Source organism: Sminthopsis crassicaudata, chromosome 5, assembly GCF_048593235.1.
Source record: "Sminthopsis crassicaudata isolate SCR6 chromosome 5, ASM4859323v1, whole genome shotgun sequence".
Classification (NCBI taxonomy): domain Eukaryota; kingdom Metazoa; phylum Chordata; class Mammalia; order Dasyuromorphia; family Dasyuridae; genus Sminthopsis; species Sminthopsis crassicaudata.
Genome location: NC_133621.1, coordinates 169,507,134 through 169,532,640, shown reverse-complemented (window position 1 = coordinate 169,532,640; position 25,507 = coordinate 169,507,134). Strand labels below are relative to the sequence as shown.

Sequence of the window (25,507 nt, the reverse complement as noted above, 5' to 3'; positions counted from 1 at the left end):
CATTATTGCAATTGTTTTGTTAATCCTCTTGTATTTTCTACATAAAATATATCCTGGGGGGGGGGATAGATTTTCATGTAGTTGAAACATGGGATTAAAAGCAGAGTGGAGGATTTGGTTATCTCTCAAAGTCTATGATTATTTTATTTAATCAATCATTGAAGTATTTATTAAGTGCTTACAAGTGCCAGATACAGTGCTAGGTGAGTTGGGAACTACTAGAACTGCCTAAGAAGAAGAATCATGTGGGCACATGTGTGCTTAAGAAAAATTACTTAGAGAGCTTCTGGAGCATGGACTGGAATGGCAAAAGGCTGGAAGAGAGGCTCCCAATTAGAGGTCTGTTCCAATAATCTGAGATATTTAATATGAATATGAATCAAAGGGGTAGCTGTATTCATGGAGGAAAAGGGCCTTGTGCAAGAGATGTTATGAAGGTAGAAAAGGCAAGATTTAGCAACTGAATATAGGTAAGAGAGAAAGGTGACAAGTCCAGGATAATGCTGAAATAACCTAGGAGATTAAAAGGATTGTGAACCTTCAACAGAAATAGAGAATTTTAGAAGACGAGGTTAGGGGGAAAGAAAATGAGTTCTGTTTTGGACAACTGAGTTAGAGATGTCTCTAGGAAACCCATTTTGAAATGTGTGTTCAGTGATCCAGATTGATGAATAGGTGAGATGAGGAGGAAGGTGACAAATCCAGAATAATGGTGAAATAATCTAGGAAATTAAAAGGATCGTGGACCTTCAACAGAAATAGGAGAAGTTTAGAAGAGAAAATTGTCGGGGGGGGGGGGGGGGGAATGAGTTCTGTTTTGGGCAACCAAGTTAGAGATGTCTCTAGGAAACCCAGTTTGAAATGTCTGGTAGATGTTCAGTAATGCAGATTGAAACATTAGAACCATAGACATGGTGAGATTTGAATCCATGGATAGCTGAATGGAAGGCCTGCTCTCTATCTGCTGTGCCATGCTGCTGAATTAATCCTGAGGGGTAGGGGTTAGGGTAGAGGTAGGGGAGAGAGCAAAAGGCCCAGTCCTTTGCTCAATAATCTATTTCAAATCAGACTTGTTTTCAAATCCTCCATTTTAAGGAGCACGGCCAAGCTTGGCTTCCTCTCCAGGCAGCACTCCAGACCCTCTGGACTTTCTGTGCCATGCCCCAGAAATCTCTTTACCCTGGAAGTTTCATTCTGCACAACACTCTTTGGAAGTATCTGCCACCTCTAAAGTCTCTCCTTCCAATTGGATGTTTTCTCTCAGAATCACCATTTTAAGTAGGACACCCTACAGAGCCATGTCTTTATTTCTCTCCAGGCTGCTCCCTTGACTATCTGGACTTTTTCTACCACATCACTATACCAGGTACCTTCCTCACTCCCTGTCTTTCCTAACTTTTTTCCCTTCTTAGATTATAAGCTTCCTGAAGACAGACTCTCTGTGCTTGTATTAGCACAGTCTCTGGAATGTGTTTAATAATAATAATAATAATTATTATTATTATTATAAATGCTTGTTTGCTTGGCTTTATTTAATATTGATGCACTTTATTCCCAGAAACTTTTCACTTTGGTCTCCTCCTTTTCCCTGAGTAATTCTGCACCAGGATTTCAGAACAAATGAAGAGGGATCCAAAGGCACCCTGCCTAAAATCAACAAAGAATACCCATCCAAAGCTGACCTGTTATCACAAGGTGCAGGTCAGAGTTTTGCTGTTTGAATAACCCCTGGATGTCTCCTTCACCCCCACAGTTCAGATTTCAGCTCTAGAACAAATATTTGTTCCACTTCTGAACAAAGTTTGAATTTTTCCCCTTTCTTCTTTTTCAATTTTTTTTTAAATAGAGCGATACCTCCCTGTCTCTCCTTTGAACTTGGCATAGTACATAGGAGTGTAGTTCTTCTCACACTGGCCGCTCTGGGCGAAGCAGGCGAACAAAATGAAACGGCTCATGGGCTTCCTTCTCTTTTTATTACTTTCCGAAGCACGAAGCCTGGATCTCCCTACAAATGGACTCCCTGAAGTGAGTATTTCCGCAGAGTGCCTTTCTGAACATCTGAGGCTCTGCTCTCTAAATTGCCTCCTGCTCTTGCTATTCATTAACTGAATTCTGTGTGGAGTGAAGCTTTCTCGTAAAATTCAGTCCACATTCTCAGACTGTCTCATGATTACTATAGAGAATTTTATATCTCTTAAAACATTAAAATGCTTTGCATGAGAGGTAAGCCGAATGAAATGCATTGTTCTCATTCATACACTAAGTGATGAAAGAGAAATGTGCTGGGAAAATCCATTTTCAAAGCACCAGTGTTTTTCATCTGTAAGGAAAAGCTGTGGCCACAGTTCCAGGCCCTCTGTACCTTAAGTGGCATGTGGGGATATTGAGCAGGGGGAACAGAGAACTGACATTATTTTTAACCAACTGAGGCTCTCTTCACAGCTTTCTATACTGATAGGATACATTAGTTAAAAAAAAAGGTTTTAATCGGTAAAAATACCATTCTGGAAGTTTTGCAACTAATTCACTACCTGTTTAGGAATGATCAATTTTCAAAATACTTTATACTTGGAAAATATGGCAAAGCTAAGGATTTTTAATTGATTTTTTTCAATTAAAAGCATTTATTTTCTCTTCTTCTGACTTCCTCACCCTCTCACCCTCCAGATATACATAGTCAAGAAACAAAATCCTAAATTGGAGGGTTTTAGCCAAAAATGTGTCTCATTCTGCATGTGTACACCATCATCTCCCCATCAGGAGATGGATAGCTTTTTTCATCACTGATCCTCTGGAATCATTGTTAGCTATTTCATTGATCAGAATTCTTGTCTTTCAGAATTGTTCATTTTTTATAATGTTATTGTGATAGTAAAAATAACAACAATAATAATAATTTCCTGTTTCTGTTCACTTTATTCTGTATCACTTCATCTATTTTCCTGGATTTCTCTGAAACTAACACTTTGTCATTTCTTTTACCCCATACCTTTGACCCAATAATACCTCTACTAGACCTATAACTCAAAGAGATCAAAGCAAAAAAGAAAGCAAAAAAGAAAGCAAGAAAGAAAGAAAAAGAAAGAAAAAGAAAGAAAGAAAGAAAGAAAGAAAGAAAGAAAGAAAGAAAGAAAGAAAGAAAGAAAGAAAGAAAGAAAGAAAGAAAGAAAGAAAGAAAGAAAGAAAGAAAGAAAGAAAGAAAGAAAGAAAGAAAGAAAGAAAGAAAGAAAGAAAGAAAGAAAGAAAGAAAGAAAGAAAGAAAATAGAAAAGAACCTCTATAAGAAAATATCTATAGCTTAGGTAAAGAAGTCAGGATTCCAATTAATTCTTTTCCCATTTGTTTCTATTGGAGACAGTTACTATGACATTTTAAACTTCTTGGAAACTCAATGTTCAGGTCAATAATGTACCTTTGATTTGGAGTCAATTCATAGACAGGGTGTGCAGTTTAGACACAATTTAAAATACGTAATTTTCCTAAGATCCACCCCCGTTCTTTAGAAAATGTTGGCTCCAACTGATTTTCTGGAAAGCAATAAATCTTTTAGGCAGACAATTAAGACAATTGCCATGTTTACCTCTTCACCTTCTTTTATGATGGAGCATTCTCAAACACATCATCCTAGAAGACCTACAGTCTTGTCATAGAAATCAGACCAGCTGTTATGGCTCTCACAGAGACCATTAAAAGCGAGAGAAAAGAAAGACAGACACCAGTGTTCTTCCAAAGTGAAAGTTCCCCCAAGGAGAGAATAGAGACCTTTATTAACATTAATTGTATCCTTAATGCTTTCTAACCATAATGTTGCTAAGAAAACACAAATGAAAACATTAAGGAGATAAATCAGTATATGAAGGGATTATGAGAAAGTTGGTTTCAAGTAGAAACTTTAGAATTCTCAAACTGTCTCTCCTCCTATCTGGGCAGGTGGCTTATCATTCCTGTAAATTCTGTTCTCATAATATCAAAATACTCCCGAAGCTTCCCGGCCTCTGCCAGCCAATGAGTAGACTGAAATGGGAGTTTGTGCCAGGTCAGAGTGACACGAATTACTGCAAACTGAGTGCAGATTGAGCGGGTCAGAATGCCAGGGAAAGTACAGCTTGGAAATAGCAAGCTACGCATAGACTAGGGGTGTGATTATATCACCAAGGCAGGTGTGATTACCTGAGAGGTCACACCATTCATTTGTTATATGATCATGTTAAAAACAGACTTTCTAGATCTTGGTTTGTTCATCTATAAATGAGGAGTTTGGATGAGAAGTTTTCCAATTCTAACATTATATGACCTTTCTCTAATATACTTTCCAATTATTCCTAGACTTTCCTAGGAAATTACAATATCAATAAAGATTTTTCTTTGACTAAGAATGAACCACTTAAAGCTTTCTAATAATAATGCTGATATTTGTATAACACTTTAAAGTTTAAAGCACCAATGATGGTGTGGAAGATTCTTGTAATGTTATAATTGTGAAATTTTATGTTTTACGAGCTCTCAAAAAGTCAATTAGTCCAGACTGCTGACTCTATATAATCTTATATTGTAACACTAAAAATGAATTGTCCTTTATTTTATTCTTGAGAGTTCAAAACCTTCCTCGGTCGTCTAGCCTAGAAGCTATTTCCCCGCCTAGTCCTATCTGTTATCTGTGACTCGACTTTTGAAGTATTTTCTAAACTCTCTTTCAGTTCATGGACTATGAAGATTTGGTGGAACTGGATTCTGGAAATTCCTTTTTTCCTACTGAAAATAGAAGATATCAGGTACAATAAATGTGAAATTAAAAAAAAAAAAAAAGAAAACCAATGAAAGAGATAATAATCACCTTTTGAGTGACTAGAGAACTCTGAAGCAGACTTAGGCTCCCTGAGAGTAAGTACATCTATCACCACCACTATTGAGTTATTTTCAGTCATATTAGATTCTTTGTAACCCCATTGGGGGTTTTCTTGGCAAAGAAACTGTAATAGTTTGCCATTTCCTTCTCCAGTTTATTTTACAGATAAGAAAACTTAGGCAAACAGGGACAGAGGACTTACCCAGGATCACAAAAAATAGTTAAATATCAGAAGTCAGATCTGAATTCGCAAAACTGAGTTTTCTTGATGTCAAACTTACTTCTATGCACTGTGCCACCTAGTTGCCCATTTATAACCATACCTTATATATAATTGATTTTTAATACAAGTTTGTTGAATGGAATTACTGGCTGCTTAATTCTAGCTTCCACTCTATTTCTTATTTACCCTCTACTATCACAAAGCCTAGACTCCAGCATTCTACTTCTAGTATTTACATATAAGGTTAAAAAAGAAGATACATGTTACTTCTCATTTCCTTTAAAATGCCTTTTGTTATTAAAAAAAATAAAGTATATTTATTGGGGGCTTTCAAAGACTTTTTTCATGCCTATATTATAATTAAGGACTTCCTAACAGCCAGAATGAAGTGTCCCCCTTTTCCACTGCTACTGGTCACAGAAGCACTGTAGTAATAGGGATCCTGTCATTCCCAAAGCTTCCCCAGAATATCATCTTCTTGTCATTCTTACTGTATCACTAGGGTTAGAAATGGAAATGACTTGACTTGTAGCCAGTGGCAGAAAGCAGACATTTATAGAAATACATAGAAAGTAGGACTGAGTGAGAAAAGGAAGGGGCAAAGGTAATACTTTCCTGAAAGTATTTCACCATAGTTAAGTATACCTAACCCATTCTCTATGCATTCTCATGAAACTACCCTAATGGGAGCTGTAGTTCTGGAGCAAATGACAGCATCACAGAAGGCTTCCTCAAGTCAGTCAGTTAGCCAATAAGCACTTATTAAGCACCTACTATGATTCAGGCAGACACAGAGCTATAAATAAAGGCAAAAATATAGTTCCTGCCCTCAAAGAGCTCATAGGGGAGGCAATGGGTAAGTAATTATTTACACACAAAAATCTGTACAGTATAAATGGAAGGTAATTGCAGCAGGAAGGGACTAGCAGGAGGATGGATCAAGAAAGGACTCATTGAAATTTGAGCAAAGTGCTAAAGTCAAGGAAGTTAATAGAAAAAGAACATTTCATGTCCAAAAGCAGGTGACAAAGTGTCTCATGTGAAAAAAGCAAATTAGGCCAATATAACTGGATCACAAAATATGTGGAAAGAACCACAGTATTAGACTCTTGAAAGATAGCAAGAGTCCAAGTTATGGAGGGTTTTCTTTAAATGTCAAACAGAGAGATTTATATATGATTCATTGAGTAGCAGGGACACTCTAGGATCATTGAAATGGGAGAGCCAGGGGAGTACAGGGTGATATGGTCAGACCAGCTTTTTGAAAATCACTTTGGCAATTGAGTGGTAGATGGATTGGAATAGAGAGAGAATTGAAATAAGGAGACCAAACAGAAAGCTAGTGCAATTGTCCAGACAAGAAGTGATAAGCCTGAACTCTGGTTGTGGTAGAGATAAGTGGGTATATATAAGAGATGATGTGATGTTAGAAACAAGATCTGTTTGAGTCCCAGGCATCAGGATCCAGTAGATGTTTGAAAATACAAGATAGTATGATTCTCTTAAAAAATGACGGATGGAATAGCAGATAACTAAAAATGGATAGCCAAAAGTCCCGTACAATGAGGCAAGGAAGACTGAGAATTTGGCAGATCTTGTGCATTACCTCGAGATGGTGGAACAAATTAAATTCCTCACTTTACTTCTGTGATCTGACATACTAAACATGCCAATTAGTCAACCATTAAACCTGACCCACTGACCCAATGCCACAGCTGAGTGAACTGAGACACTCTCTGGGTCAAGGATGAAGAGAGCATAGATTTAGAGCTGGAAAAGATGTCACCTAGTATAGGCCCATTTTATAGGTGAGGAAATGGAAATTCAAAGAATTTAAATGATCAATCCAAGGCCACATGGATTTATAGTATCAAAGGTGGCATTTGAAATCTGGTCCTCCAAAGCAACTATTCAAATCAGAAAGGGATGGGGAAAGAGTCCCTAATCAGACTGGCTGTTTGGAATCAATTTGTTCTACTGTATTTTTATTCTTCAACCATTAGTTTTGGAATCATGGATAACTGATCACAAAGAGGCTGAGAAATCTATCCAGTGCTCATCTAATCCATTATCTATTGCTTGGGTGACAATGAGAATTATATATATATATATATATATATATATATATATATATATATATATATATATATATATATATATATACATAACAGAGAATTATATCAGAGCAATCAGTTGTTATACTCAGATTCCTGTTTAATTAACATATTATTGAAATGTAACTTCTTTTCTAACTTCTTTTCCCAGAGAAGCATACTTAATGATCACGAATCGGATCAAGTAATGGTAAGTTTACCTTAATTCCACAGAAGTGCATTAGGAATCAGGGACAGAATGACTTTGCTGGAAATTATCTGGAAATCAATTCTGTTGTTTTCTTTGTCTTTATTACTGACAGGGTATTTATCTGACTTTTGAAATGTTTCCTTTCATAACCTGGGAAAGATTATAAAATTTAGTGCTGAATTATATAATGTGAGAAATTTGTGAGTGTGAGAAATTCTAGTAATGTGTTTAATATCTTCAGACTTGCCAATGACCCATATATTAATCTATGGATACATTTGTGCTTATTTTCCAACTTAACTGATTATTTTGATTTAAATAAAAAACAGCACTAGTTACCTGGAAGGATAAGAGCTTCATATGGGAATAGTACTTTTTAATATTAAGTAGCCCATTGAAGTAGACATTGAAAGAAAATGACTTCAATTATGCTCAGAGCTCTGATCTAGAAGGGTACCCTTTAGAGGACATGAAATAAAAATTAAAATCATGAGGGGTTTTCTAGGGACCCACTGCTTTAATCAAATGACTGAAAGTTGTCACCAATCAGTCAACAAGAATTCATTAAGAGATTTTTGTGTGCCAGATTAGCTCATATTAACTTCTCCATGTAAATAAAATTTAACTGTGAGTAGGATTTCCCATTTCCTCTATTTCATCATATTGAATAAGATTAAAGGATTGTTTACTTCCTATCCATTCTGGTCAAATCTAGTTCTCTCATACAATGAGATTACCATAGTCTCTATGACTAACAAGCACTTATTAAGCACATAGTATGTGTAATAAGCTATAAATAGGAAAATAAGATAGTCCTTGTCCCCAAGGAGCTTATGGTCTATCACATTATGTACAAGAACTCTGTGGTTAAAACTGACCAGTCATTTCTACACAGTATTCTTCTCTAATTGAGTTTCTATTTTATTCTCCCAGAGAAGGGGAGAACAACCATTCAACTTGTATCTTTGATTCTATCCTTTTGCAATTGCTTTGGCAATTTTCTCCTATTTGCCCTATCTCGCCTCAGCAATTTCTCTTTATCTACTGCCTCCTTTTTAACTTCCTACAAACTTCATTTCTTCTTCTCTATCTTAAAAAAAAAAACTTCCCTTTAGCTCAAGGAGCTTTTCAAGTTATCCTCCTCTAGCTCTCCTCCTTGTCACAGATAAAACTTTCTCATAGGCATTCTTAACCGAGGGTCCATAAACTTTTTAAAAAATATATTTTGATAGTTGCTATTTAATATAATCCTATGCATTATATTTTATGAACTTAACAAATTATTCTGAAAAGACTTCTGTAGGCTTCATCAGATTATGAGATCATCACACACAAAAACACACACACAGACAAACACACACATACATATAAGCACTAGAAAGAATAATGTATGCCTTCTGCCTTCATTTCCTCACTCATCCATCTGAACTGAATCTCTTGCACTCTGATTTCCAGTGTTCCAACATACTACTAAAACTCACTGAAACTATCACTGAATCTGATGACATTTTCTTGTCTCATCTTCCTTGACCTCTCTATAGCTTTCAGTACAATTGACCTACTTCTCCAGAACTCTCTCCCTTTCTTTGTCTCCTATGCCACCAATTTCTTAATTCTCATTTTACACATCCAACCATTCCTTGTTCATCTCCTAAGCATAGTTACTCCACAATGCTCTATCCTATTTGCACTTTTTTTTTCTCGTTACATTCTCATGTCCTCATCTTGTGGATTCAATTGTTACCTCCACACAGCTGACTCCCAAATCTATAAATCCAATCCTCATCTCTCCTGAATTCCAATCTAGCACTTTCAACTTTTTGCTGAGCATCTCTATTTAGTTGAAGAAACAGCATCTCCAAAATCACCAATCCTTCTTCCTAGTCTTATATCACATTATTCTTATTACTCTGTGTTCCAACAAAACTATGATACTGTTCCCTAATTTTGACAAGCATCTCTCATCTGCATGCTGCATGCAATTCTTTATGTGAATGATGTACTCCTTTCCTATTAAATATGTCCTTTTCCTCCTCAAATATCTCCAGTCTTTTGTTCTATCCCTTTCCACCTTCAATTTTTATATTATACTTATCTATGTATAAATAGTAGAATATGAAGGACTATTACTTTATCCCCAGTGCCTAGCATAATACCTAGAACATAATAAGTGATTGATCATTTTTTGTTGCATTGAATTAGGTGCCAAGATAAAAATATAAGAGGGAAATTGAATTATAGAGCTTTCTTCCAGCCTTTTTGCCTCACCTCTGGAATAGGTACCTGAGCCAATTTTCTCTCTCATATTCCTACCCCGCTACATTCTTTCACTAGTTGCCCCACTTTCTCTTAAAGATTATCTCCTAAATTTTCTACATCTGACCTTAATCTCCAAGTTTATTTCTATATTTGTCGTCTAATAATAATGCTAGAAGAGATTCCAAAAAGTCTTAAATTAGAAGCAACCCTCTGACTTCTATATGTAAAAAAAATGGTATATTTTAAAATTACAAATGATAGATTAGTTGTTTTGTTGATTGTCTAGATTTAAGAAAGTGATAGAGAATATGTTAGTGTAAGTTAAACTTAATATTCAGAGAACTGGCATATCACCATGCCTATGAGAACATGATACTACCACTGGTTTGACTCTGGTGGGGAGACAGGTTATATGGTACTCAATTAGGGGTGTGATAGGATCTAGTATTGGGAGATTTTTTTTGTTTGTGGGCTTTCTTTTTTATGGTAGGTCTATATTCCAACATAATGCCCCAAATTTACCAAAATATTCATATATTTTTAATGATAGGAAAGAACAGAAAACAATGGAAAAATCCATCACTTGGGAGCAAGGTTAAACAAATAGTTTTATGTAACTAAAATAGAATATAACTACATAAAAAATGACAAATATGAAGAGATCAGAGTACTACAAGAAGACATAGTGATGCAAAGTAAAGTTAAAAGAATCAGGAAAATTATATACAACAGTTATGACAATATCAACGAAAAGGGCAATAAAACAAAATTGAGCTATGTGTAATTATAATGGCCAACTAGAACTAGAGAAAGGTTAAGAAAAATATGCCTTCCTCTCTTTAGTGTAGATTTAGGAGTCTAGTTTTGAATTTATGCAATAACATACACTATTTAATATGATCAATGTTGGTATTGCTGAACTCATTTTTTCTCTTTTTCTTGGTGGGAGAGGGGCAAAGGTATATTAGGGAATGAATATGACATAAAAACTAGAGAAAAAGGAGAAGGAAGAGAAAATGGAATTTGCAGTGATTCCCTTTTACCTGTTCAAATTTACTCAGGCTAGTATTAAAATACTATTATTTTTCAAAACTCATTTAGAGACCCACCTCCAAAAAACAATCCCTCTTTAACTCCATCTTTATTGTATCATTGTTTTACTTATGTAGTGGCTTTTAGAATTTCATTTCTATTTTTATTTTATATATGTACAATAATTTTTATCTCAAATGAGTTATAAACTTGATAACAAGAATTATGTTTTGTTTTGTTTTTAATGTCTTTTATATCCAATAACATATACAGTTGCTTCAATAAATGTTTGCTGACATGGGAGAAAAAGTACAAATGACAGTTTAAAAGTATTTTATAATTTACATAGTGTTTAATTATGGTTTATTAAAATAAATTTTAAAATAAATATAGTAATACTATGTACTTTTCCTATAAGTATGATTATTTCATTTTTAATCATTTCAGATTTTATAATCTTTTTTCTCAACCACAGGAAAATGCTGATGACCAAATAACTCTTTATAGTTATAAAGTTCAATCGACTGTTACATCCCGAGTGGCCAATACTGTTGTCCAAAGCAAAGTGGTGAATAACTCTCCAGATCCACAGAATGTAGAGTTAGAAGTTCAGATACCCAAAGGAGCCTTTGTTACCAACTTCTCCATGTGAGTAAGCCTTCACTGGGACTTCCCATTTCCTCTGTTCTATGGCTCCACATTGAATAATACAGAAAGATTATTTACTTCCCATAGACTTTAATGAAACTTAGTTCTCTCATATAACAAGGTAACCAATGATGAAAAGAGAATGCTAAAAAAAAAAAATCAATTACCATAGAAACATCTTATTGACTTGACAGAGGATTAAACTAAGCCTAAGAGATATGAAAGTGGCTTGCCTAGGGTGAAACAGTGACTTAGTAGCAAAGCATGTTTTTGAATCAATTTTTCTTGTCTCATATTGTCTTTCTTTCCCCATTTCATTATATTGGCTCATTATAAATTCCCATATCAATAAAATGTGACTTTGTATAAGATGCATTTCCCTCAAACAAGTTCTAAAATCATTTCATAGCCCAAAATGACCCATGAAACCCTTTAAGTTATTTTAGCCCTCTACATCTACAATTTTTTAAAATCAAAATGGAAGAAAATTTTTAATGTTAAATACACACTAGAAATCACATTACTGATTAATCCAATTGTCCATTTATTTAAAGAAAGAAAAAAAGTAACAAGTGTTCTTGTTCAGTCATTTTCTATCCTATCTGATTTTTCATGGACCTCACCATTTGGGATTTTCTTAGCAAAGATACTGAAGTGATTTACCATTTCCTTCTCCAGATCATTTTATAGATGAGGAAAATGAGGCAAATAGGGTAAAGCGATTTGCCCAGGCTCACATAGCTAGTAAGTGTTAAAGGCTAGATTTAACTAACTCCAGATGTGGCACTGTATCCACTGAGCCACCTGGCTAATCCAGGAGAGTGTAGAATGATCAGTTCTTATGTTTACTAGACCTATACTCATATCCTAATGAGTAGTGAAAAACTCAAATATGATTATATACCTTTAAGAAATTCATCCTTTTTTCTAAGGGATAACTCTAGGATAAATTGCCACCCCCCCCACCCCACCCCACCCCCAGGATGGGGTTAAGTGACTTGCCCAGGGTCACACAACTAGGAAATGTTAAGTGTCTAAGACCAGATTTGAACTCTGGTCCTCCTGAATTCAAGGCTGGTGCTCTATCCACTTCGCCACCTAGCTGCCCCTAGGATAAATTGTGAAGTAGACAAAATTAATTTTGAATGCAAAGCTGGATTGACAAATTGGCTACCTATTTATTGAAATTTAAGGAGTTCTGGGCAAGGCCTCTAACTAATATCTTCTTTGCCCAACAAGGTGTCTTATTTTACCATTAAAGTTTATTCCTTAGGATTATGAAGATGTTTTTTATCCCTGAAAAGAAGGGAATCATCATTATTTTCTAATATTTTAGTAAGAATTGAATGTCAGCTGAGCTTAGAGCAGTTTCAGGAGGTGGGGATAAAGAAGTCCTTTATAATCACAAAGGGATCAATAAGAGGAAGAAATTAGGTTAAAAGAAGGGACAGACAGAGATAAACTTAGCCTGCATTTTGCTCAGTTATTTGTACATACATTTTCTGCACCAGTTCCCCATACAACCCTTCCAAAGCCCTTTTCCTCCAGTTCAAGCATCCAATGCTCCCATGCTACTCTGTGTCCCTCTAGAACCCTAGGGAACCTAATAAATTCACAATTAATAGTTGAGGACTTAATATACTATTCCTCCCAGGCATATTGACATTTTGTAAAACAGCAAGAAATCCAATAGTTAGCTTTCAGATATCTTCAAGAAGACAGTGCAATAAAATAGGGCATTAAAGGGTTTGGGCTTTTTGGAAGGGGACCTTCCAGTGTCCCTAAAGTCACACAACATAAAATGTTCTCCCCCAGCCTTGGCTCTTATGGTTATGCACTTGTTTATTCGATCAGACTGCACTTTTTGCTGTTTTTCACTCACTATTCTCTGTCTCCTAATGCCTTGCCTTTACCTGTCCCATATGCCTGACATGAACTACCTGCTTGCTATTACCACCTAAAATGCCTGGTTTCCTTAAAAATTCAACTCAAGCAACAACTATTTTAAGACTTTTTTGATTCCCTCAGATGCTATTGCCATCCTCACATATTTTGCATATGTTTATATATGTACATGCTCTTTTCCCTTTAAGTTCCTTTGAGAGCAAGATATAGTCTCATTGTTGTCTTTTAACTCCAGGACCTAGGATAGCACCTGCTAGATTAAAATAATCATGCCTTAGATGTGGAAAATGTAAAGTAGTTATTACTAGGTTGGTCTCATTGTGTCTGTTTCCTAATTATATTTTTTCCTCTTCTTTTCTAGGATTGTGAATGGAGTACCATTTACCAGTACCATTAGAGAAAGGACTGTGGCTCGGGGGCTCTATGCTCAAGCAAGAGCCAAAGGCAAAATTGCTGGATGGGTGAGGTAAGGGCAGGGCAAGAGCTCATGTCTTTCTTTTATCCCTCGTTATAAAATTCTTTCTGTTATCCCATTCTTAGGATTATCCTCTTCTTCAGTTATAAATTATGTGATCCTTAAAGGGATATTATGCCCCTTATTATATAGGAGAATATTACATTCTCCTATTCCTCACATATGTCATTAAATCTCTCCATTGTCTGCTTCAAAAGTGGGCATAGATATAACTAAACTAACTGGGTCACCAGAGGCAAGCGGCATAAAAGGTGCTCCCAAATCAACTTTCTGAAATAAATGCAATTGACAAGAAAGGGAGTAAAACCCTAAAAATACCTCAGAGATCTTGAACACCAGACTCTGGGACACAGACTCCATGGGAGAATATGTCTCTGTCTTAATGGAGTTTGAGTGAAATTTTATATTCTAGGACACAGTACAAGGAGGGACCAGCAATTTTCCTTATTTGCTACTTAGAAAGCTGGGGGAATGCCCCTTCTCACATTTTGGTGTGCAGAAGGAGGAAGACCCTCTAGTTGGGATACTGGATTCTTGATCCTAGCTATAGCATTCTATATTTCTTTGGCCATGGCTTAGAAAATAAGGGTAGCTGTCAAGGCCCTTAGCCCCAGACCTGGTCAATAGATAATGTTTCTAAAGGAATACTGATGTGACTGAGAGACAGAATATTACAAGACAAAACACAGTATAATATAAAAATTAATATGGGGAAAATAAAGCAAGTAAGCTTTGTTGAGAGAAAATACTTTCAATATAGGGAAGCTAAGTAGTGCAGTAGATAGAGTGCCAAGCCTGGAGTCCAGAAGACTTCTCTTCCTGAATACAAGTCCAGCCTCAGACACTTATTAGTTATGACCCTAGGCAAGTCACTTAACCCATTTGCCTCCATTCCTCATCTGTAAAATGGGCTGGAGAAGGAAATGACAAAGCACTCCTGTATCTCCGTTAAGAAAACTAAGGCGGACATGCAAAGTCAAATATAACTGAAAGGACTGAACAATAAACATGACACACCCAAAAAAGGTATCAGGAACCAAGTCCTTTGAAATACTCAGTGGAATAAGGTGTCAAAACCAGGAAAGTCTGCTGGCTTTTCACAGTATTGTTAGCTGAGTGAAGCAAAAAGCAGGATCAAATAGGGTAGAATTCAGCTGGGGTCCAGCTCTAGTGGGAGAAAACATGTTTTATTAAATTCTTATTTTAATAAATTATTCTTACTAGCCATATGCTAAGCTTCGCTCCTGAAGAGCAAAGTACTCTCAGCAGCTAGTAGGGCCCTAGCTGCTCGACTTTTGACAGAGATCCAGCAGATGACTGAATTGTTCTATCACCACTAGATCCTGCCTCTCTGCTAAGCTTGTGACTAATTTCCTAAGTTCCTCATCTATTTCCTTTTTCTGTAAAGTGGTCTATTTCAGGAAGGAAATATGAACTTTTAAAGTAACTACTATGTGCAGACATTGTACTGTTAAGTACAAATATTATCTCACTTAATCCTTACAACAACTCTAGATGCTGTTAGTAAGTGCTATTATTATTCCCATTTCATAGATTTAAAAAAAAAACAAACAAAAAAAAAAACTGAGGCAAACAGAGCTTAAGTGATTTGCTCAGAGTCTTATAGCTAGTAAGTATCTGAGACCAGATTTGAAATCACGTCCTCCTGACTCTGGGCCCAGAACTCTATCCATTATGGCACCAAGTTGAAGAATCGTCTGTATTGCTGCACTTGGGATAATGTTTATTTTTATGGATAACACTTTCAGCAGTAACACTCTTGATATGGAGAATTTCAAAATCGAAGTAAATGTCCTCCCAGGATCTAATGTGCAGTTTGAGCTTCATTACCAAGAAGTGAAATGGAGAAAATTGGGATCCTATGAACATAGGCTCTATCTGAAGCCTGGTCGATTAGCCAAACACTTAGAGGTAAGAGCTTACTCACATAATAGACACAAAGTGCCCAAAAAGCCTTTGTGAAATTTTTGAAGATTTAATATCTTAAACTTCATTCATTTTAAGACCTAAGGGCTTTTTCAAAGAGTATGACTGGGAAATATGAATTAGGAGGCCAAGAAAAGAACTACAAGAGGATTCATCATCATACTTTGAGATTATGCATAAAGAATCACTTGATGAAACCAGACATGCCTAGTCTGAAGAAGAAAAGATCAAGCATTTGAAGGGTTATCATATGGAAGGCAGACTTGCCAGCCACATTAAAGTTGTTCTGCTTGGTCCTAGAGGGCAGAATTAAGAATAAAGAGGCAGACTTAGGCTTGATACAAGGATAAACTTGCTAAAAAATTAGAGCTAAACAAAAGTAAAAGGAAATAGCTCGGGAAATAATGAGTTCCTCTTCACCAAAAGTTTTCAGGCAAATTCTGAATGACAACTTTAGGGGGATTTTTCAAAAGAGTCCAGTAAGGATTGGACTAAATGACCTAAAGGATATCTTCTACTTCTGAGATTCTATTATTCTATGATATGTGATGAACTGAATCTAGGATTCATATCTGTTAGCATACCGTGAATTCTACCAATCTGCAGTCTTTCATTGATTTATTTTTCTAGGTATTTTTCTGATGTGATTTCCTAATATATAATAGTGAAACACTTTCTCTGTATTTTTAGAAGAATTAGGCAACCTTTAGATTATTTCCCTCAGTTCTGTCCTCCAGATCCATCAGCTTTGTTTGCAAAGCTTCCAAACATTATTCTACCTTGGTAATTTTTTTTTTTTACTTGTTTTGCCATTTCTCCCACCACTTCCACAATTTTGTTCTCCAGCATAAAAATTATTTGTCAGTGAAGTCAGTTTTATTTATATTGTTCATGAATATTTCCCCATTGTCAAGATTTGTCATTATCTTATCTTATTCCTTATTTGGTTCTTTGGTTTTTTACTTATCCACGTTGATGTGTCTTGTTCAGTCTCACTTCTGATGCCATAGTTTAATTCCTGATATTTTGTTTTTGTATCTATCCTTCAATTTCAATTCATTATATTTGAACTTTTTTAAAAATTCATTCTCAAATTGTTCCTTTTCATTTTCTGAGAGCCAATTTACCTTCAAAATTTAATACATTACTCTAAGGGTTTTGTATTTTATTTTTGGGTTTGGTTTTTGTTTTTTTTTGGGGGGGAGGGGGCATGTCTATGGCTCTTTTGTGGGAGGATTTTGAGGAACAGTACTCTCTTCCAAATAATTCTACCATCTTCTGAAAATTCTCTTAAAAGTTTTTTAAGTATTTTTAATATTTTAAATGCCCTTCCTTCATGCTTCTAGGTAAACGTATGGATTGTTGAGCCACAAGGGCTTCGTTTCCTTCATGTTCCAGAAAATCTTGGAGACCATTTTGATGGAATTCCAGTTATAACTAAAGGCAAACAAAAGGTAAGGTAAACCTTGTATTGGTATCAAATAACCTACGTGCTTATTAGCTTATCTGTTGTCTATCTTTTTGTGCCCTGAAAAAAAATTAGAAAAGTGCAAGGCAAGACAAGGCAAAATAATATTTAAATGTAATTTTTCTTCCTGTAGTCACTGTGAATTGCCTAATGTGAATTAATGAGGTATGACTATAGTCTAGTCTAGATCACAAATTAAGAACAGAATCCCCAGAAATCTATTTCCAACATCACTCTATTTGGAGGTCTCAGTTTTCCCCAATAGGATATTCCTGTCAGTGGGCTGACTATAGCTTTAATAAAATTTAAAATTGTCTTGAAACTATGATTGATTTTCAACTACTATAACAGTCATTTAACTTGCTTCTCCCCCAGTATGGTCAGCAGAAAAAAACATCTTTCAGAAAGACAATATAGCCATCAGTAAAAATAGTTTTCATACACCCTTTAGAAGGTGATAGAGAAAACTGATATATATTTGTACATATTCCCTATACACAGATTTTTAGAGAATTTATGGAGGGGTATCATAGCTATGATAGTAACCATCTATTTACTTTTTAAGATTTACAAAGTGCTTTTCTTATAAGCTCAGGATTTGTTACTTTATGATGTAGGTAATATAAATATTTTTCACGTTTTACATATGAAGAAACTGAGGCTCAAAGAAGTTAAGTAGTTTACATAGTCAATCAGATAATGAATGTCAGAACCAAGAGTCAAATTCAGTTCTTCTGACTCAAAGTCCAATATTATTTCCATTTCCTATGCGAAATGGTCACTAAGCACTCCACTCATGCAAGCTACAAGAAGTGATCCTCCATCAGCTCTTAATCAGTCATCTACTATGTGTCAGGCATTGTACTAAGTGCTGAGAATACAAAGAAAGGGGAAAAAAACAATAGCAACAATCACAAAAACAGTCAGATGAGCTTACAGAGCTCATAGTCTAATGAGACAACATGCAAACAACTATATACAAATAAAAATAAGATACAAAATTACTTGAAGATGGTCTTAGAGAAAAGGCACTAATATTAAGAAGGATGAGGAACAAATTCTTGCAGAAGGTGGGACTTTAGGTGAAAATTTAAAGGAATCCAGGGAAGCCAGAAAGTGGAAATAATAAGAAAGAAAGAATATTCTAGACATGATGAACAACCAAAGAAAATGCTCAGAATCAGGAGATGAAATGTCGTAGGAGCAAGGAAGGAAGTGTCACTGAAATGTAAATGCATAGAAGAAGGTGGGTAAAATAGAATCCTGAGATGACTAGAAAGGTAGCAAGAGTCCAGGTTGGGAAAGACTTTACATTTATGTTGCTGTTCTTCCCTAGGCACATGTTTCCTTTAAACCAACAGTAGCTCAACAAAGAAAATGCCCCAGCTGTTCTGAGACTGCAGTTGATGGACAACTGGTCATCAAGTATGATGTGACTAGAGAAAAGAAAGCTGGTGAACTTGAAGTAAGTATGTTACAGTTCTTCTATCTTGGGAAATTTCTAGAAACAATAATTCAAGAAATTTCTTACAATGTAAAAAGACCATGAATTTAGTGACCTGAAATTCCATTTCAAAGAATTACCAGGTTCATAGACTTTAGAGAAAAGCTTAGAATTGCATTTCTCTATTTTGGTTCCTAAATAAGATTTTTTCATATTAAGAGATTTGCTAATATGAGATCTGAAGGAAATACAATAGAGATAGAAGGTTATAGCTGAAGATAACAAGGGTCTTTATATATTCTCTATAGGAAGTTATAAAGATGAAGGAATCAGGTTATAGAGTGTGAGATAAAGGTCAAATTAGATAACAAAATTAAAAATGATAATTCATCAAATCCAATTCAGTTGAATAAAGATCTACTTAATGTCTAATATATGCACATACTCACTGTTTATTAAGCACTAGGGATGGTAAAAAGTTTAGTTGAAGTTTGGTACTTATTCTCATGGAATTCACATTCTAGGAGGTAAGCATATACATCAGAATAATACACAATACATGGTAAGTGCATGAAGAAATCAGAATCTCAGAATTTCAGAGCAGGAAGTGACCTCAGCACTCATTTCATCCAATGCATACATGAAAGGAATCCTCACGGTGACATTCCCAACAAGTTATTGTTCAGCATCTGATAGAAAATTTCTAAAGAGGAAGAACCCATAACTTTTAAAGATATACCATTCTATTTTTAATGTCTCTTTTTAAGAAGTGTTTTTCCTCACATCAAGCCTAAATTTGTTCTTGGAAACATCTATTTATTACTTTTAGTTATACTCTGTGGGGTCACACAGAAGAAAATTCTTTCATCTACATGACATTCTGCTTGAAAACAGCAATTATATCTCCTATTTATTCCCCAGTTAAACGTACCCAGTTCTTTTAACTGACCTTAATATGTCACCATCCTGGATGCCCTCCTTTGGACACACTCTTACCAATATCCTTCTTAAACTATGATCCCCCAGAATTAAACACAGTACATTATATGCAGCTTGGATTTGTTTTGCTGTTTTTCTTTGGAGGCAATCAGGATTAAGTGACTTGCCCAAGGTCATCAGCTAGTAGTCATCTGGGGCCAGATATGAACTCAGATCCTCCTGACTCCAGGGCCAGGGCTCTATTTGCTAGCTGCCCCTATGTGCTGCTTAATGAAGTTAGAGGGTAAATATCTCCTTCCTATTCCTGGGAGCCACATTCCTCTTAATGTAGCCCAAAAATTGCATTAGCTTTTTGAGGCTGCCATATCAGATTGCTCATTGATATTAAGTTTGTAATCCACTAAAACTCCTGATATTGCTCAGAATTGCCTCACCTCATATTCATAAAGTTGATTGTACCCAAAGGCAAAACGTTACATTTGTCTTTATTAAGTTTCAATATATTAGATTTAGTCCCATGCTCTGGACTGTCAAGTTCCTTCTAAATCTAGTTTCTGTCATGAAATGAGGGATAAGGTGAAGTGACTTCCCACTGATGACCTCTTGATCATCAAAATGCAAAGTGAGGTTCTGTGAAGCTTTCGGTGGGAAAAAGTCATTACTGACAATAGGGATCAGGAAAGGTTTTTCGGAAGAGGTAGTTTTTGACTTGGGCTTTAAAGAATAGTCAAGAATTCCTTATAAAAAGTAGGGATTTAATGGACCTTTGTTGTATAGAATGGAATGGAATGGAAATGAATCTGATGAACTCATTTTAAATTAGAGTCATTGGCTTTTGCAATGAGGAAGTCACTGTTGAAAAAAGATTTCAGAAAAGTGATGGGGGGGGGGGGGAGAGAGACACTCAAAAATAAAACTTGGTAGATGATAGGATTTCCCAAGGAATCTTTCTGAGTACCAGGAGACTCATCATAGAAGAGGTAGCATGGCTACTTGTGAAAATGTGGAATTTAGTTCATTTAAGGATTTTTTTTCTTTTTTAACTAGAGTAGGTAATAATGAAAAAGGCTCCTGGAGTACTAGATCAAAACAGAGTGGCTAGCATCTATCATAAAGGGGATTTGTATTAAATCTAAAGCAATAAAGATTATGATAAGTATGCAGTATATTAACATTTTAAGTAATACTTCACAGAATTGCTGAGAAGATTAATGAGTAATGGTCCATTTCTCCCAATATGTCCATTTCTTATACATAAGCTTTTTTTAATTTCAAAAAGAAGCAATAGACATTTATCTGAAAAACAGAATGCAATGCAATTATGCAGATTTTATCTTTATAGAGTGATCAGACCCACATAAAAACTCAAAATCCTTTCTCATTCTATTACTTTTTATATTTATAGCTCCTTAAGAAAAAACAATTCATTGGCCCTAGACCAGAATACATCAAAACTGGGGAGTAAATTATTCCAAAGGAGTATGGCTTTTCCTCCTAAAGACTGTTTCACGCTGAACTGAACTGAGTGTTTCAGAATTGTTGATATGATCATTATTTATCTCTGAAAACAGGCCTCATAACTGGAACTTCATTCTTCTACAGGTCTTCAATGGTTATTTTGTTCACTTCTTTGCTCCTGAAAACTTGGATCCAATTCCTAAAAACATCCTTTTTGTCATTGATGTCAGTGGATCAATGTGGGGAATTAAAATGAAACAGGTGAGTATTTTATAGATAGTGACTACAAGGCAAATAATGGGTGTGGGGCAAGGACATATCTCTGCCCTTCATTGTTCCATCTCTATAAGGAATATCACACACACACACACACACACACCTAAAATGGGTATTGGACACTGAGATTCAATCACTGCAAATATGTGAATATGCAAATTCTGTTCCTTGAAGAACTTTAAGAATAAAATTAATTAATTGTTTTCTTTGGATTATAAAACACTTCTGTTGTAGCCAAGCCAATTTTCAAATAATTTCCTCCCTAAAATATTTTTTCCTCTTCACTAATTTAAATCCATACTTTCCCAAATTCAAAATTCATCTTCTCCAAAAAGTTATCCCTAAATAACTCCATTTAACTTATTCCTCTTGTATTCCACTTCCCCAGTCTCTAATAACTTTAACTGATGGAGAACTCATTACCTCCCAAGGCAAATGATTCCAGTTTTGAATACATCATATTGTTAGGAAGTTTTCCTCACAACAAGCCTACTATGGCAAACTTTAAAGTGATACATAAATTCTAGTGGTTTGTGTATGCTATATAAATTCTAGTTATTATTACATCTATAAGCTTTTATAAAGCAACTTACATATGTTACTTCATTTAAGTTCCACTCCAACCTTGTGAACTAATACAAATATTTCCCCCATTTTACAAAAGAGAAAAAGAAGATTTGGAGTGGATATATAATTTCCTTAAAGTCACCTTACAGATTAATGGTAAGACTGGGATAGGATCTCAGGTCTTCTGGCTCCTATATCACCTCTCAAAGATAGTAATTTAACTGGAGGGAAAAATAAACACACACACACACACACACACACACACACACACACACACACTAGAAACAATCAGAGAATAGTTATTTAACAATATGAACAAGTGCAAGCTGATGCAGTCTAAAAAATGTGTGAAAATTGCAAAGAAGAAAATTTTGACTTGTAAAATTCATTAATTTATGTATCTATTAATTGTTCATCTATCATATGCTTAACACTAAATTTGGCAAAAAGAGAGCTATCCCCAAAAGTCTCTTAGGATCACAGATTTAGAGCTGGAAGGGAATTTAAAGGTTGTCTTGGCCAAGCTTCTTATTTTACAAGGAATTGTAAAAACTAAAAACTGCAAAGGTCAAGTGATTTGTCTAAAGTCACAAAGTTAGAAGAATCTGAGCCAAGATTTGAACTTGGGTTTTTTGATTGCAAAATCTACACACTGCCTACGTGGATAATTAAGTTGCACACAGATAAAACAATACTACAATGAGCATTACTCAGGGAAAAGGATTGTTGGAGTTGTCATAAAAAGCTTCCCAAAGGACAGGCAGAAAGCAATTCATTGTCACCCAGGTTTTTGACTTATATGATAGAAATTTCTCATCCTATTTTTAATAGACTGTTGAAGCAATGAAAACTATATTGGATGACCTAAGAGCTGAGGACCAATTCTCAGTGGTGGATTTCAATCACAATGTCAGAAGCTGGAGAGATGAGCTAGTTCCAGCCACTAATGCACAGATCGCTGATGCTAAGAAGTACATTGAGAAGATACAACCCAATGGGGGTATGTGGATTTGACCCAATGACCTGTAAAAAAAAAAAAAAAAGCAACAAAATCCAAATCCTAGAGGATTCAGAGGACATTTGTGGAACATTATTCATACATTTCTTTTATCTATAGCCAGTGCCTTATTTTGTATTTAAACAATAGAGTACTAAAGTACAGTCTATGGTTATCTAGAATGAACAAATATACTAGTTTATTAAAATATTTACTAAATGTGATCTTTTCTCAAAAAGAATATACACACATATATAATGTATGTGTATATGCACACACAAATACATATTATATCTATGTATACGTATCCACACATATATATAGAGACAACGCATACATATATACACATACACATATTATGTGTGTATGTGTGTATGTATATCCCAGGAAGTTAAAGAACAGAAACATTGAAATGTAAAGAGATTTTTAGAAGCAAATAGACATTCCCCACCCTAGGAAGGAACTAAAGCTTGAAAAGCTCAATTGCATATCCACTTTATATTAATAATTGTCCTTTGGTCCTCCTTCAGATCTTCAACTTGATTGAAGTCTCATAGGCATGATAGAAAGAGGGAGGGACTAACTCTTCTATGTAAATAGTATAATAAATTACAATCCTTAACTACTTATCCAACATGAAAAATATTACTCCTCTCAGAAAGGTGAAAATTTAGAAAACATCAGTAGTTTCAGGTCTGAATTTCATGGGTTTTTTTTTAAGTACTTACAACATTCACCTATTTTCACTGCTGCTATCTACATTTTGATTCTTCACAAAAGCCTTTTGAAGCCATTATATAGTAATCTGAACAAAAGATTTACACAATTTCTATTAAGAGTGGGGATAGGGGGCTGAGAGGAAATTGTTGAGGTCTCTGATTTAGGGTACTTTAAATGGTAAAAAGTGGCCCATTAGGGTTACTGAAATTCTAAAGCTATGAGAAAATACAAAGAAGTGGAGAATTCCCTCCTCAAGTGGAAGTTTGCCCAGCTTCTGAAATCTGGGGCAGTTGGGAAGCAAACAGATATGAATTGAACAATGGATAAGTTATTCATGAATAATCACAAAAGAAAACAATGTGGTTGCTTTTGAGTGAGGGAGAATATGCAACTAAACAGTACTTTTGTTTTTGTCTTTTTTTAACAGGCACAAATATTAATGAAGCTCTTTTGAGAGCAATTTTTATTTTGAATGAAGCCAGCAATCTGAGGATGTTGGACCCTAACTCAGTCTCTTTGATTATTTTGGTTTCTGATGGAGATCCAACAGTAGGTAAGTCTCTCTGGGAGCTCTATGATGATGAATATTTTCATTGATGGTTATATCAAACTTTCTAGAAGGAGCAAAGGACTGGAATTTGAGAAATTCTGATGGCATTTGCTTGTTTTCGGCTAATACTGTTCAATTCGGTTCATCATTTATTAAATCTATTCTGTTGTAGAGTTTTTAATAAACATTTGTTGAACTGAATTATGAAATTCAGGACAGTTTGGCATATGGGGCTAAAGAGTAAGACTTGAAACAAAGAAGAACTAAGTTCAAATCTTGCTTCTGATGCATCCTGGCTCCCTGATCCTGAGGAACTAATTTAATCCCTACGTTCCCTAAGCAAATTGTTAAGAGTTTAAATTGCAAATAAAAAGCCCACTGCAGTATTGGAGGGAGCTTCTTCGTCTGCTGAATACAGGATACTAAGCTTTGAGACAATGATACAACAGTTGTTTATGTGTGTCTTCTCTCATATCTATAAAGTTGTCTCTCTAATGAATGATGAGTACTTTATGGCCTTACATTTTATAATACCATGCCAACAATATCAAAGTATAAATGTGGTAAAGGACTTTTGTTCAGTCATTTCACTCTTCATGACTCCATCTGGGGTTTGTAATGGATTACCATTTCCTTTTCCAACTCATTTTATAGATGTGAAAATTGAGGCAAACAAGGTTAAGTGACTTGCCCAGAGTCATACAACTAATAAGTGTCTGAGGTCAGATTTGAACTCAGAAAGATGAGTCTTCCTGACTCCAAGCCTGGCACTCCATCCAATGTGCCTCCTAGCATCTCTGGAGTAAAGTAAGGAGAGGAATGAAAAATCTTACAATGAATATTAGATGGAGAAAACAGAAGTCCTTGATTTCTAGAGTTGAGGCTTCTAGATGGTATAGTTAAGGTCACGTACTTTCAAAATAAGATTACCATTTCTACTTCCCACATAGCTGAGATGAAGAAATAAAGACTAAAAATAATGGCTTTCAATGACAATAGAGGTATTAGAGAAAATAGTAGAAAATATGTTGTTGTGAACAAAATTAGGATTAAAGACTTTAGAACTCTATTCAATGCAATGATAACCTAGGAGTCCAAAAGAATGCGGATAAAATAAGCCAATCACTTTCTGACAGAAAGATGATGAATTTGAGATGTAGAAAAAGACATTATTTTCCTCTCATGGTTAATTTAAATTTTTGTTTTGCCAAAAAAAATGTAGATAAGTATTGAAAGATTTATTTGAGGGTTGGATTTATTTGGGATTTTTTTGATCAAGATTTAGTTTTTTTAATTAAAGCTTTTTATTTTTAAAATATACATGGATAACTATAAATATCCACGCTTACAAAACCCTGTGTTCTAATTTTTTTCCCTCCTTTCCCCTTACCCCCTTCCCTAGATAGCAAGTAATCTAAAATATACTAAACATGTGCAATCAAGATTAAGT

The 25,507-nt window shown here is 35.1% G+C and overlaps 1 protein-coding gene across 7 annotated transcripts in view; it reads left to right on the top strand.

Annotated features, from left to right (window-relative positions):
• Nucleotides 1-1,806: 1,806 nt before the first annotated feature.
• Nucleotides 1,807-25,507, top strand: part of ITIH2 (inter-alpha-trypsin inhibitor heavy chain 2) — a 45,932-nt gene continuing 22,231 nt past the window's right edge. For 6 of the 7 annotated variants that reach the window (XM_074268722.1, XM_074268721.1, XM_074268719.1 and 3 more), the window contains exons 1-11: nucleotides 1,807-2,025; nucleotides 4,697-4,771; nucleotides 7,334-7,372; nucleotides 11,139-11,311; nucleotides 13,578-13,682; nucleotides 15,461-15,623; nucleotides 16,985-17,092; nucleotides 18,443-18,571; nucleotides 21,092-21,208; nucleotides 22,622-22,790; nucleotides 23,935-24,060. In XM_074268722.1, the coding sequence (XP_074124823.1) occupies nucleotides 1,942-2,025; nucleotides 4,697-4,771; nucleotides 7,334-7,372; nucleotides 11,139-11,311; nucleotides 13,578-13,682; nucleotides 15,461-15,623; nucleotides 16,985-17,092; nucleotides 18,443-18,571; nucleotides 21,092-21,208; nucleotides 22,622-22,790; nucleotides 23,935-24,060 (1,288 nt within the window). In that variant the 5' untranslated portion in view covers nucleotides 1,807-1,941. The remainder of the gene's footprint in view (nucleotides 2,026-4,696; nucleotides 4,772-7,333; nucleotides 7,373-11,138; nucleotides 11,312-13,577; nucleotides 13,683-15,460; nucleotides 15,624-16,984; nucleotides 17,093-18,442; nucleotides 18,572-21,091; nucleotides 21,209-22,621; nucleotides 22,791-23,934; nucleotides 24,061-25,507) is intronic. The other variant, XM_074268720.1, reaches the window with a different exon arrangement.